This window comes from Anas acuta, chromosome 14, assembly GCF_963932015.1.
Source record: "Anas acuta chromosome 14, bAnaAcu1.1, whole genome shotgun sequence".
Taxonomy (NCBI): Eukaryota; Metazoa; Chordata; class Aves; order Anseriformes; family Anatidae; genus Anas; species Anas acuta.
Genome location: NC_088992.1, coordinates 11,282,462 through 11,295,669, shown reverse-complemented (window position 1 = coordinate 11,295,669; position 13,208 = coordinate 11,282,462). Strand labels below are relative to the sequence as shown.

General features: G+C 54.9%; 1 protein-coding gene across 2 annotated transcripts in view; it reads right to left on the bottom strand.

Annotated features, from left to right (window-relative positions):
• The window catches only part of LOC137864086 (beta-2 adrenergic receptor-like), a 31,160-nt gene extending 23,671 nt beyond the window's left edge, over positions 1–7,489 (bottom strand). Inside the window, exon 1 of one of the 2 annotated variants that reach the window (XR_011101299.1) lies at positions 928–7,489. Coding sequence is in view for 1 of the 2 variants with exons in the window: in XM_068697881.1 (XP_068553982.1) it covers positions 6,096–7,269 (1,174 nt within the window). In the remaining variant the exon portion in view is untranslated. The remainder of the gene's footprint in view (positions 1–927) is intronic. The other variant, XM_068697881.1, reaches the window with a different exon arrangement.
• Between the last annotated feature and the right edge of the window lie 5,719 nt (positions 7,490–13,208).

Here is a 13,208-nt window from a genome sequence, read left to right as displayed (position 1 = left end):
TTCGACCCTGCTTCTTCAGCAGCCCCACTCTGCCACCACATGACTGTGGCTGTTTGAAGTCCAAACAGGCAGCAGAGCAGGTGGATTTTCAAAAAACACTTTACCTATGAGCCCTGGCAGAGGAGATGGAAGCCAGAGAAGCCTTTTCACAGGGCGATGCTGAGCACCCCCAGCTTTCTCAGTGTTTCCAGGTAAGGAGAGCTCACAGCACTGCACAAACAAATGAAATTCTCTGCCACTTCAGGCTCCGTGTGCCTCCCGGCCCACACCAGGCAGCTCGGCTTTGTTTTGTGTTTCACAGGAGCCCTGAAGATTCACTGGAAGAGTCTTGGAGAGTATGTGGTAGATACGGCCAGAACAGCTTTAAGCAAGGACACTTGACTACAAGCATACCATAAATACTCTTTATTTAAACACATTGTCAATCAAGAGAACCTGCAATAAATACTCAAACTTCTGAACATCCATGTCCTCACCTATGTATCTAGCCAGCACAAAACACCTTTACATTTCCTTGTTTATATACAGATCTATATCTCACTGTATATAGATAATAGATATATACACACATATACATATGTATATCAAAATATATATGCGCTTGTGCAAAAGTGACCTTACCAAGGACAGTAAACAAGTAAATATTTCCCAATCCACTCTCACTGGCAATATTGCACTGAAGTTCAGTTGTATGCTCCTGCCATCGGGAGAGCGAGAAAACAGGAGAAAAACTGAAATTGCATGCATGAAGAAGCAGCAAATCCACTTTTATCATGATCAACGACATTTGTAAGGGCTTGATGCCCCCTGAAATACCAGGCTTGATTCAGCACCCTTACAGACAGCAATCCCAGCAGATACCCACTGCCAAATCCAGGGGGATCAGGGTTGTGTCCAGCTCTTACAAACAGATCCCATGACACTTACCAGGAGAGATAACCGCCTCCCAAGCTCTGTGTAAACTTGTTTCCAGCGTGCACAGCTCTGTCTAGACCTGGGCTGTGTTACCATGACCCCGGCCGAGCTGGCTGTACTTTGTTCTGTGGCAGGCAAACAGCCTCAGCACTGCAGCTGAGGGTGCAAGGGGCAGCAGTTGTGTGCCCCAGGGTCTGCCTGAACCACCAGCTGCAGCTCAGACCCCAAGGAACAGCTGTAGAGCATCTCTCAAGAGGCAGAAATGGGCAAAACATTCACTGCCCTGCTCTGTAATATCATGAAAAGCACCTACAGGTTAGCTTGGGTGCCCCTGCAGCTGGTGACAGGGGAGGAATGTCAGTGATAGGAGGGTGCAGCTACCCCAGCTGCCGAACGGGGAGGTGTGTTCACTGCAAAATGTTCTCTTTGCCTCCAAAAAAGAAAGGTTAGGGCTAATGCTCGCTTTCAAGCAGCTCCAGTAAAAGGCTAACCGGGGGAAGATGTGCTCAGCTCTCAGAAAGAGCCAAGCTCTCACACTGAAAAAGACTTTGTTGACAGGGAGATGCCCAACAGTGGCTGTAGTCCTATTCCTGGTCCTGGGAAGCCAAGCACAAGTGCAAAAACAGTGATGAAAGGAACCTTAATCCTTGCAAAACACTGGTCTCGGGGAGCCAGGGGTCACACCACCTCTCGGCTGAGCACAACATCCAAGGCCAGGGCGGTTTTTCAAAACAGCCCTTGCTGATCTAAACCTGAAGCACCGCCCTTGGATACTATGCACACTGCAAACACCAAGCGCAGGCACACAGCTCGGACAAGTTCGCAACAGACGTGGGTCAGATGAAGTACAAAGTGCTTCCCCAGGGCTGGATGCTCCTACAAATGGCTGGGGAAGGGGCAGCCCCCCTGCTACCCCTTCCCACTCTCCCTGTCCTGGGACACAGCCAGGCTGCTGAGGAAACCTTTGCCTCCCTGCCGCTTTTGAAGGGGTGGCACTTTGTATTCGCTGACAGAGAGCAGAGAAGGGAACGTGGAAGGCAGGACGTCCTCCCCCCTGCCAGAGGAATGAACATGCTCATAAACTCATCTCCTTGGGAAATGGATTCATCATACCAGTTAACACAAACACGCAGAGGCAGGGGACTGGCAAAGGGAGGGGAGGAAAGCCTTTTCCCTGAGCCAGTGCGGGTGATTTGGGCTCCTGGCAGCTGAGCATTGTAATATCAGAAGGGCAAGAGATGCTGGGAGCGAGACTGCAGCCTGCTGTTTACTCCTAGCCAGCCCTGTCAATGTCCTCCCCCCTACAGCAAAAACATGTCCCTTATAGTAAATAAATACATAAATAAGCCCTTTGAAAAGCACAGTGGCCGTGACGTGGCAGGGCTGAAGAGCACGGCGTGTGCCTGCTCGCACACCCACTCCGCAGGAGCGGGGCTCTCCTTTCTGCACTACTAAGCCCTGGCCTATTTTCAAACATTTGGGAGGATTTGGTAACTTAAGTCTCTTCCCTCCCTCCCTGCCGTACCCAGCGCCTGGGCAGTGCCCTCAGGCAGGGCTCCCACGCTGTCCTCAACCAGAGGAAAAGCCCACACGGTCCAGACCTGGCTCCACAGGATCCATGAGCCCACCGGCACCCCACAGATTTACAGACCCCACCAGGCAGAGATCTGTGCCCAGCCTGCTCCCCCTGTGCTGCTCCCCTTGCACAGCAGATTGTATTTCAAGACCTAGGCTTCCCTGAAAGCAAAAGGTCTCCAGGAATGCTCCCAAGAGGCAAAGGACCGACAGAACTCACTACACTCTGCCCGCTGTGCTGGATGAAGCCAAGACAACTCCTGATGTGGAAGCTGCAGCTGCCAGAGCAGGGCCACCCTCTGCAAGGACAGGATTTTCAACACAAAAGCTGCATTTGTGACACTCATCTTGAGCAAGACGTTAAAAGCAGTAACAACCTGTCTGACTGCGGCTGAAAGGGTGAACGTACCACAGTGCAAAGCTCCAGTCTGTGGAGCCTGCCCGTGCCCTACACCATTTGTAAGGTACAAACCAGCAGCACCGAAGGCAGCCTGGGCAGTTTGCAGTTAGAATCGGGTATTTCAGCACAGTGACTGTCCTCTAACAAAGTCACTGCTGTGTTTTACCAGATGTAGTTAACCTGAGTCAACCCTCTGCTAGTGTAAATCCCAAGTACCCTAAAATCACTGTAAGCGGTCAGTGTCCGGACTTAAATGTTCTATTTTTGAATGCCTAGCATACATCTATAAAATTCTTTTTATTACAAAATATTTTAATAGGCAAAAGGATTCCTTTATACAGCTTATCTTTGCAACCCTGGAACAGGAAAGGTTTGTCATGTTTGGCTTTGCTCATGCCACAATATTTTGTCCTCAATTATTTCTCTTTTGGTTCCCGCTGCCTCCAGAACTGAGCAGTTTGTATTGTACCCGTTTCCCTAGTGTTGCCTTAGAGGAACGAAATCAGTTCTTTAACACTCAGATTGTGCTGCAAGCCTGAGGTTTCCTAACACTGCAACTGAGCACTGCAATACAGAGATCAACAGACAGACGTCCCCTGTCCCTTCCACCTCTGTGCGCTGGGCACTGCCCGGGTTCTGCAGCTAACCATCGCTCGTCTCTCAGCTCTGGCCACGTACAGCACCATCTGATCTGTGAATATAACCAGCCAGGCAAGTAGAGTAATTATTTGGACAATAAAATCCTGGTCCACAACACATGCTATTGAAATGCAAACAGTAATTAATAATGGTAAAAATACGCAGAGCCACTGAGACGTGGGCACCGGATTTCTCCCGGCCCTGCCTTGGCATGGGACCTCCTCCCGCTGCGCTCCTGCTACAGCCTGCATTCCCCCAGATTAACGACGGGGGAAATCGATCATGACAATCAAGAGGTTAATTTTCACTTCCCCCAGAGCGCTACATGACAATTATGAGCTGCACTGAACTGAGTGTGCCTCTAACCCACGCGGGGCACCTACACCGACCCCGCAGCACAGGGCCCTTCCTTTCAGCCCTGGTACAGTAGGAAACCAGAAGCACCAGACCCCGCACAGCCCGTTAATGTGTCCTGTTAATGTGTATCTGAGGAGCAAATGTTTTTGCAGAGCGGGGGCCTCCTCCTCCCAGCAGTCACACACCGTACCGTGCCATCACGCCCCTCATTTGCTCAGGTGGCTCACAGTGTGATTTCAAAGCTGAACTTGGTTTAAAAGCTGAATGCAGGGGAGTTGGGGTGTGCTGGGGCACTGCTGATGGCCTCACCAAGGAGGGCACGGGCAGGCACGGCATCAGTGCTGGCAGCGAGAGGCTGGAGGGATGAGCGCTCTTGGGCACATGCCCTGCCTCTGTGTACTGAGAGCTGGAAGGGCTGCAACGGAGCTGAGCCAGCACCCATCACAGCACCAGAAAAGGATTGGGCTGTTACAGCTCTTCGCCCTTCCCAGCACCCTTTCCAAGCAGGATCAGGACCGCTTTGGGAAAGATAGAAGGGAGCACCGGGAGTTCCCGTACTCCTTCCCCACAAAAGCCAGGTGGGGCTTCACCACGAGGAGTGCCGAGAGCTCACGGATGAGCCTGCTGCTGCCCTGCACCTTGCAGCACCTCTCCTGCCCCACATTGTCCCTGCAGGGGTGATTCCCTCTCCAGTGGCCCCTGGGGCTGCCTGTTTGGGTGCCAGTACTGGGTGCAAGTCCTTCCCAAGGCTGCAAAGGGAGCCGTGGTCACAGAGGGACTGCAGAGGGGGGCAGGCAGAAATCCCACTCCATCCCTGGCCAACCCAGGACAGCGCAAGCTGCTTCCTTGCAGCACTGCCCCCCCTGCAGCAGCTCAACCAAAACTCCCAGAGGTCAGGGCAGGTGCCTGAACTGCGTGGGGAGGAGAAAAGCCCCCGCATGCAGTGCCCGAGCATCCCTCCCACAGGATACCACAGCGTGCCGATCTATTTCTCCTCCATCTCCCCCCAATTTTTTTTTTTTTGGAAGACACCACACTCTCACTTCCTCCTCGGGTCCCCCCTTTCAAACAGCAGCTGAGGGTGAAGGCAAGGGGGGAAGCCCCATTTTCCCAGCCCTGTTGCTGCTCTCCTCCAGTTTGGGGCTGTCTAAGAAGCCCTCAGCAGCACAGCCCAGTGCAGCCCCTGCCCTGTCCCATCCCACAGCCTGCACCTGCCCGCTCCTGTCTGCGTGCCCCTGACAGCTCCGTGCACCCGCCGCCAAGTTTTGCAACCTGGGAACAAAATGCAAAGCCTGCTGCAAGGGAAAAAAAACCCTTAACAAACAAACAAACCTAAAGCCATCCCATGGCCAGAGCTGTGCTTCCAGTCTGTCAGCCCTCTGCGACAAAGTAAGGAAGCCCTCCTCCCTGCCCACCTCCTCGGGCTCTCTATCATTTGAGACCTGAAGTTAAACAAGCCGGGCAGTTAAAAGCTTTGGCTGGAGTCTACAAAAAGTCAGTCTGTGACTGTGACAGCATCTCACCCAGCTTCCCGGTACCACATTCTTGAGCCCCACAGTCACAGTCCCACATTCTGGGCAAAGAGTCCGTTTATTTCGATCGTTATTTCAGCAGAAACTCCTACAGCACTTGGCAGAAGATGCATTCGTTGTTTCTGGGAGTTGTTTAAACTGTCCCACGGACAGCAGTAGCTGCGGGTCAGACACAGCTGACCGGGTTACACACAGCCCTGGTCCTCAGTACCCCTTCCGTGGGGAGTTAGGCACAGGGTGCCCTCTCTGCAGGGCTGGGCAGTTCTGGGAGCACAGGGCTCCTCCAGCAGCCACCCAGCCGCTCACACTCTGGCCATGAGGTAGTTCAACATCAGACACTGTCAGGAAGTTCAGTTCCTCCTGGGACGAGCTTTCTGCACAGCCTTAAAATACCACACAGTCCCCTCCGCTCCCCCCGGCTCAAGGGACCTAAATAGGTTTCCTCTGCGAGCAGCCAGCCTGCCCGAGCCTCCCCGGGGCAGCCTCCCACCTGCCTGCAGAAGGTTTGCTGAGTTTTAGGTTTCTTGCAGCCTCTGGGTTTTAGGGGTGCTTTAGATGAGGATCGATATTATTCTTGGGGGTTTTGTTTTTCCTTACAGAGGGAAAGGCTCATCTTTATAACCAGCGTGCCACACCAGAGCCCACCGCGTCTCGAAGCTACCCGCTAGGCACAGTACCTTTGCAGTGCAAAAAGCCCTCGGGGTTAGGGAAGGAGCCCTCTTCGCAGAGCAGCTCGCAGGTTTTATCCGGTGCCAGGGGGTAGCCGTTGTCCTCCTCGTTGTAGTCGCTCCTGCCGTTGCTGTTTGAGTAGCCGTTGGCATACATCTTCAGGGCAGACCTGCGGAGGCACAGGAGCTCCTGGAAGGCATACCTGAAGTCCGGGCTGCGGCAGTAGATCAAAGGGTTGAAGGCAGAGTTGACGTAGCCCAGCCAGTTCAAGAGGATGTACACGTACTTGGGTATGATGTCGTCCTGGATGACATGCACGATGTTGACGATGAAGAAGGGCAGCCAGCACAGCGTGAAGGTGCCCATGATGATGCCCAGGGTCTTCAGGGCTTTGTGCTCCTTCAGGAAGAACTTGGAGGAACGGCGGTGCCCAGCTCGCCCGTTCTGGTCCTGCTCCTTGTTCTGGGTGTGAAACCTCCCCTCACTCTTGTCTATCTTCTGCAGCTGCTTCTTAGCCACCTGGAAGACCCTGGCGTACACAAATACCATGACCACAAGTGGCAGGTAGAAGGAGATGATGGAGGAAGCAATAGCGTAGGCTTGGTTGGTGAAGAAGTCACAGCACGTGTCCTTCTCATAGCAGAGGATGGCCTCAACACGGTCTGCCCGGTACCAGTGCATCTGGATGGGCAGGAAGGAGGTGAGGGCTGACACCACCCACACCACCAGGATGACCACGCGTGCCTTGCTCTTGGTCAGCAGGCTCTGATACTTGAACGGGGAGGTGATGGCGAAGTACCGGTCCACAGCAATGACGCAGAGGGTCTCGATGCTGGCCGTGACGCAGAGCACGTCCAGGGATGTCCAGAACTCGCACCAGAAGTTCCCAAACTTCCACATCTCCATGATGATGTGGCTGGCACCGAAGGGCACCACGGCCAGCCCCATCACCAGGTCAGCGCAGGCCAGCGAGGTGATGAAGTAGTTGGTGACAGTCTGCAGGCGCTGAAACCGGGCGATGGCCGTGATCACCAGCACGTTACCGAAGACGATGGCCAGCACGATGAGCGACATGAGGATCCCCATGCCCACCATCCACACGTCCCTCGACACCGTGGGGTCTGCGGAGCTCTGGTTGGCGCTGCCGTTGCCACCGGGCAGCTCGGTGCCCGCCACCCCCATGACACCCCCCCAACGACCCACCCCTCTCCCCGGGCAGGCGGCGGGGGCTTTTCCCTAGTGCTGTGCCGCCGCGGGGCTGCTCATAGGGGACAGCAGGTGCGGGACGGGCTGGGTGCCGGGGTGCGCTGCGGTGCGGTGCTGTGCGCGCTGCGCCCCGGTGCGCTCCGCTCCCGTCCCGCCGCTCCGCGCCGCGCCCGCCCGACTGCCCCGCGCCCCTCCGGCGCCGCCGAATTTATAGCGGCCCCCGCCGTGACATCAGCCCCGCCGCAGCCAATAGCAGCCCGCGCCGCGCCTCCTCGCGCGCACCTCGCGCCCCCCCAGGTCCCCACTCCGGTCCGCCCCCGGCCCCACGCGTGTCCCCGCCGCGCGCGCGCACCCGGGGGTCCCCCGCGTGGGGCGGCCCCGAGGTGCCCCCTGCTTGTCCCGCGGCTGCTCGCGGCCCCGTGGTGGCCCCACGATGGCCCCGCGCCGCCCCGTGGTGGCCCCACGCCCACGCGTGCTCCTTGCCGCGGGGTGGCCCTGTGCTTCCCGCCCCCACGCGCTCCCAGCCCTGTCCCCGTGCCTGACACCCACGGGTGCCACACACCACGGGCGCTCCCTGCCTCGGGGTGTCCCCACACCCCCCTGCCCCACTCGTGTTCCATGCCACCCGGGGGTCCCCACAGCCCACCCGTGTGCCCCGTGTGCTCCCCGAGCTGGGCTGTTCCCAGGACAAGTGGCACCAGGAGAGTCCCCACGGTGCTCTCAGAAACTTTGTCCTCAGCTGGGCACGGGGGTCTGGCCCTCCCGAGAGCCCCCACCCGCCCGGTGATGCTCTGTGCCAGGGTGGCACCAGGTCGTTCAGCCCTCCCAGCACCCAGCCCAGCACCGCAGCCCTACAACCGAGGTATTTGGGGTCACATCTGAGCGCTGGAACTGCAGCCTGGCCCCAAAAACCCAGGGCTGGCCAAGGGCGCAGGGGCTGTGCGACTGCTGCGCGCTGTGCTCTGCCATGCCGCAGCCAGGCATGTGTTTAACCCCGGCCACCATCACAAGTATTTCCCTCCAAAGCAAACAAATTTGCTAAATAAGGACTAAGGAATCCTGCAAACTTCCTTTCAACCCAACAAGAGATAATGTTGCCACTGGAGTTTCATTTCTGCCCATCGCTCTGCACTGAAATCTCCCCCCCTGGTGCTGCTCTCCCGCAGACTCATCCTGCTGCCTGCAGGCCCTGGGGGCTCGCAGAGGTGCCAGCGGGGCCCGGGGGCTGTGCTTGGCACAGCTGCTAGCCCTGTGCCACAGAAAGGGAGAAGAGAAAGCGTCGCCTCCGCATTTACCCCCTGCTACCAGCTGCACCAGCAGCGGCTGCAGCTCAGCGCCCTGGCTGCTGCACTGGGCTAGCAGCAAGGCAGGGAGGGTGGCTGCTGCCTCTGTTAGCAATTAAGCAGTTCCTGCTGCTGAATCTTGATCAAAACGCATCAGCCACCAGGGTCTGAAGGGGTTCCGTGAGGCTCCCTCACTTTTTTCCAGAGGAGCGCAGCGCTGCGGTGCCAAGCAGCCCTCCCTCAGCCCCGCTAGGTGTCCGTGGCTTCGCGCCGCCTCAGCCCGGGCTATTTATAGAGGAGAACCGGGTGGAGGAGAGGAAGTTTTGTGGTTTAAGACAGAGGGGCAAACGAGGTGTTGGAATCAGGAAATAAGATGAGAGGCAGTTTCAGCAGTGCGAGCGCTCTGTCTCGGCAGGGATCTGCCTTAACTAGTGGCTTCCCACGCGCCGCTTCTGCGTCTGCACGCTCCTGAGGTTTTAAAAGTGAAGAGAGGAGAACAGAGCATCGCAGGCACCTCTTCCCACGGCAGGCAGATGCAGGCTTCAGGAAATGGGTATTCGGGGGAGCCAAGTGTTCAGGGGAACACTGATGACCGCAGCTAATTACCACGAGTTTCCACTGCCTGCTACTGAGATAAACAGGCTGTACGTTCATGCAGGAGGTACAACTGTAACCAGCTGCTGTACGCCTGTAGCTCTCCTTTGGCTTTCACGGAGTTTGCAGCAGCTGAGGGTGAGGTCTGCACACAAATGCAGGCTGGCTCAGCACCTGCTGGGTGCCCTGCCTGCACCCTGCTCCCTGCACGCAGGTCCCCACGCACCCTCAGGGGCTAGCAGCATGCACCTTGCAGGGGATGCAAAACAAGAAACTGCTGGGAAAATGAAGGTATGGATCAGGTGTGGTGTTAGGGGAGCAGAGCAGGGAAGAAGTGGGAGGTGTGGGAGCTGCATGTCGTACTCAGCTCACTGTTCAACCCTCCTTTTAAAGACCTGATCAGAAAACGCTAGCAAAAGATCCAGGCAAGCTGCTGGTAAGAACCTGGCAGGTGTGCTGGGCTCTTTCTTGTGGGTTATGCTAACTTCTGGGGATGCTCTAATGCTAAATCAAAGCTTTCAGAAAGCATTGGCTTTCTATCCTAACAGATGTGCCAATGCTCATCCTCGCAAGAAGCACTGAGTCTTGAAAGAAGGAGAAGCAACTTTGGGAACTTAGAACAAAATATGCTAACTCTGGGGGAGTCAAAGCTCAGCTCTGTCCTGCACGTCCCTGGTAACAGTCCCACCTCCTCTCCCAGAGCCTGCCTCAGCTCTCAGAAAGTTTCTGTGGCCCAGGATGCAGAAATCAGCAAGCCCAGCTTATATGTCAGTATTTTGTCTTTGTTGTGCTATACTCAGAGAGGCTCGAACCTCTTGTGGTTAGTGGGGTGTGGCGGAGGAAGCACAGAAAGGCCAAACTTTCTTCCTCGATTCCGCAGCTCTCTGCTTGCTTTGGGTCTTTGCTCACCTATGTGAGGTGTGTTGGGGTGCCCCCATGGCACGAGCTGATTCCAACCCCTGGCTAAGCAGCCGTGACCCACAGCAAGTGGAGCAGTGAGCACGGGTTCAAAACAGAGGCAGGAATTCACCCCACATAAAAAAAAAAAATATAATCATCATCATGACCCAAAGCGTGGGTTGCTTTTGTGGCTCGCCTGCCTTTATTTGTGCTTTTGAGTAGTTGTTACCTTCTAGCATGTTCAAGGCTTCCTATTCAAACAGAAATAACACCAAACCTCAGAACAAAGGTCAAGAGGAGAAGAAAGTTTGCATTTCTCACACTGCCCAAAGTGCTGGGGCTCTGCCCGCTACCAAATGTCTCCTTCTGGGCATCCTGGGCTTGCAGGGTGGCAAAGCCAGGCACGCCTCATTTATTTCGTGCAGCACAGCTCCACCACGGACCCCGCTGCTCTGCCATCAGGCCAATCTTTTCTCTTCTTATAATTGGCTGTGTGCTCCCTCCTTGCTGGGTGACATTTGAAGAACGGCCCGTGGGATCAATGAGAAAGGCAGGACTGGTAGGAAGAGGTAATCACTTTTATTAGCCCAAGTGACATAAATTGGGAAAAAAGAGCCAGGCTTTGGGGTGTGAGGGACCTTCCTCAGGACTGTGACTAGCTGGGATGCTGCCCTCACCCCTCATTCCCAGATGCTTATCACAGGCAGGAATGCAGGAAGCACCCTGACAGAAAGCAGCTGGTCAGAGCAGGCCCTGGGCTTGCAAAACCACCAAAAACAGCATGCAAATAGCCCCGAGGTGTTCCTCCTCGTGTGGCTGCTGCTTACCACCAGCTCTGCCGCCGGTGAGCTGGTGCCAGAGCCACCCGTGCCCAGCAGCACGGAGCAGCCAGGGGACAACTGCTGGAGAGGCTCTGCTCTGCCCAATTTTCTGCTGCATTTGTTCACACACATCTGGCTTTGGGTCTCCAGGGGGTTTTGGCTTCCTGATTCTGCTTTGGACACAGCGGCTTGGCAGGAGACAGGGAGCTTTCAGCAGGATGGCCGTGGTGGCATCTGTGTGCTCCTGAGTTCCTTTCCTCTCCTGCTCTTCAGTCCATGAGGGGGAGCCACCTCTGATTCCCAGCTCCTGGTTACTCTCCTCTCTGTTAGTTTGGAGCAGCAGTGTGATTAGAAACAAGGATTTGAGCAATAAAGTGATTTTTTGGTTGCTGGTTTCTTTCTCAGGGCTCCCTGCAGGGGCTGGTGGAGCCCAGGCGCAGCTCCTTGCTTGGTGCACAGTGAGCAGAATCACAGGGCTGCCTTTTGGGAAAAATTCCTGCTTCGTTTCCTTGGGGAAGATGCTGCCACCCCCACGGCACCCAGACACCCAGCCCTGGCACCCACCAAGGGCCGTGTCCACCCCGAATTGTGGAAGGAGGCAGCGGAGAGGCTGTTGTCCACACTGGGGTCTGCAGGACGGCACCCAAGGGCTCTGCCCTCCTGCTCTGACCCAGGAGCACCCCTCACACTGCCACAGGTGCCGTTTCTGTCACAGAGTGCCAGTCCCCACATCCTCCTTGTGAAGGTGCTGTGGGGCTGGGGAGGGGCACTGCAGGACCCCCTGTGCTGCTCCGCGCATCTCCCAGGGCATCTGGATGTCACAGCTGCCAACCTCTGCGGCCCTGGCATTTGCAGGGAGATAGTAATTGCCCTTTTTTTTAGACTAGACTAAATAAAAAAGAAACTGCTGCATATGAGCAATGACCCCAGTGAAAATGGAGGTGCTTAATTTGGAACGTGACACTGCTGGAGCAGCTGAGCACCAGCGATTCATCGTCTCTGGGCCAAACACCGAACTGTTTGTACAGCAGCACTGGTGGTGAATACAGGCTACGGAATGGGACAGTGTGAGGGCAGCAGGAGAAACAGAAGCGACCACTGGAATAACAGTTAGAGAAAAAAGATTGTTATCAAGACTTTTTTTTCTTCTCATCACTGCTCCCCATCAATGAGGGTCTACAGTGACCCTCAAGTGAGACCTGGTCCTGGGGATAATGGTCCCTGCTTGAAACAGGGCCAGGACTTCACCTCTTATTCCTAATTTTAGAAGCCTACTTCATGAGCTTTTAGGAAAGGGAACTCTGTGTGCCGGAATATGTGCCCAATTCGACTGAGTCCAAGAGGAAATTTGTTTTTCCTGAGAGCTTTCTTATCAAATCTGCTGCAAATCAAAACCAAAACAGCCCGTGTGGCTGCTGGTCAGAGCAAGCTTTCCCTCAGCTTTCAGGGATGGTTCAGAGGTGGCTTTGGGATTCCAGCACCAATGTGCTGCTGCAGGCAGCACAGCCTCGGTGACCGCTGTGTGCATGTTCTGGAGCTGAAACATCAGTACGGAGGAGAAGGAAAAGCTGCAGTGCTTGGCATTTGGTTCCTACGTCACATAGACCTTTTCAGTAAATGGGCCTTTAACTTGATGTTTCCATGCAGTGAGGCAAAACTAATTCATCCTTATTCCTCCATGCATCTGAAGAGGACATCCACTAACGTCTGTGCCAGGTCTTTTGGAGCAAACTTCACAAAGGACAAAAAAATTTGTTTTATTCTGTGACTACACCATCTATGGTCCCAATGTTTCCCTAAGCACCTTGCTGGAAGAAGAAAATCACAGTTCAGAAGTGGTTTAGGATAAGCCCAGTCTTGTCTCTTCTCTTTGTTATGCCTCAGTTTTACTATAGCCATCAGTCTTCCTTCTTTATGCAAGGCCGTGACATTTGCAGTGGGAATTGTCATGAAGTTCTTGCTTTTGATATGGAAGAGAAACCATGTCCTGAAAGAAAGGCAGTCATTGTGTTATGAGATGTGGGGATGGGAAGGTCCTTTGGAAATGAATGTGTTTTATTGTAAATATCTCCAGAACACACCACGATACTTGTTTTGCTGGTCACCAACAAATTGCCTAACCGGAGACCATGTCTAGCAGCAAAAAGGACGGTAGGCAGTAAGGTACAACGATGCTGGGTGCAGCAGAGGAGCCTAGGCAGAATCCAAGTCTCCACATGCAGCATCGCTTGCCCCTTCTCCTCAGCCTGCTCATGACGTGTGATGTGAACCACGTTTAATTTATCCCCTGGCTCTGAGAGGAATTTGCAACACATTC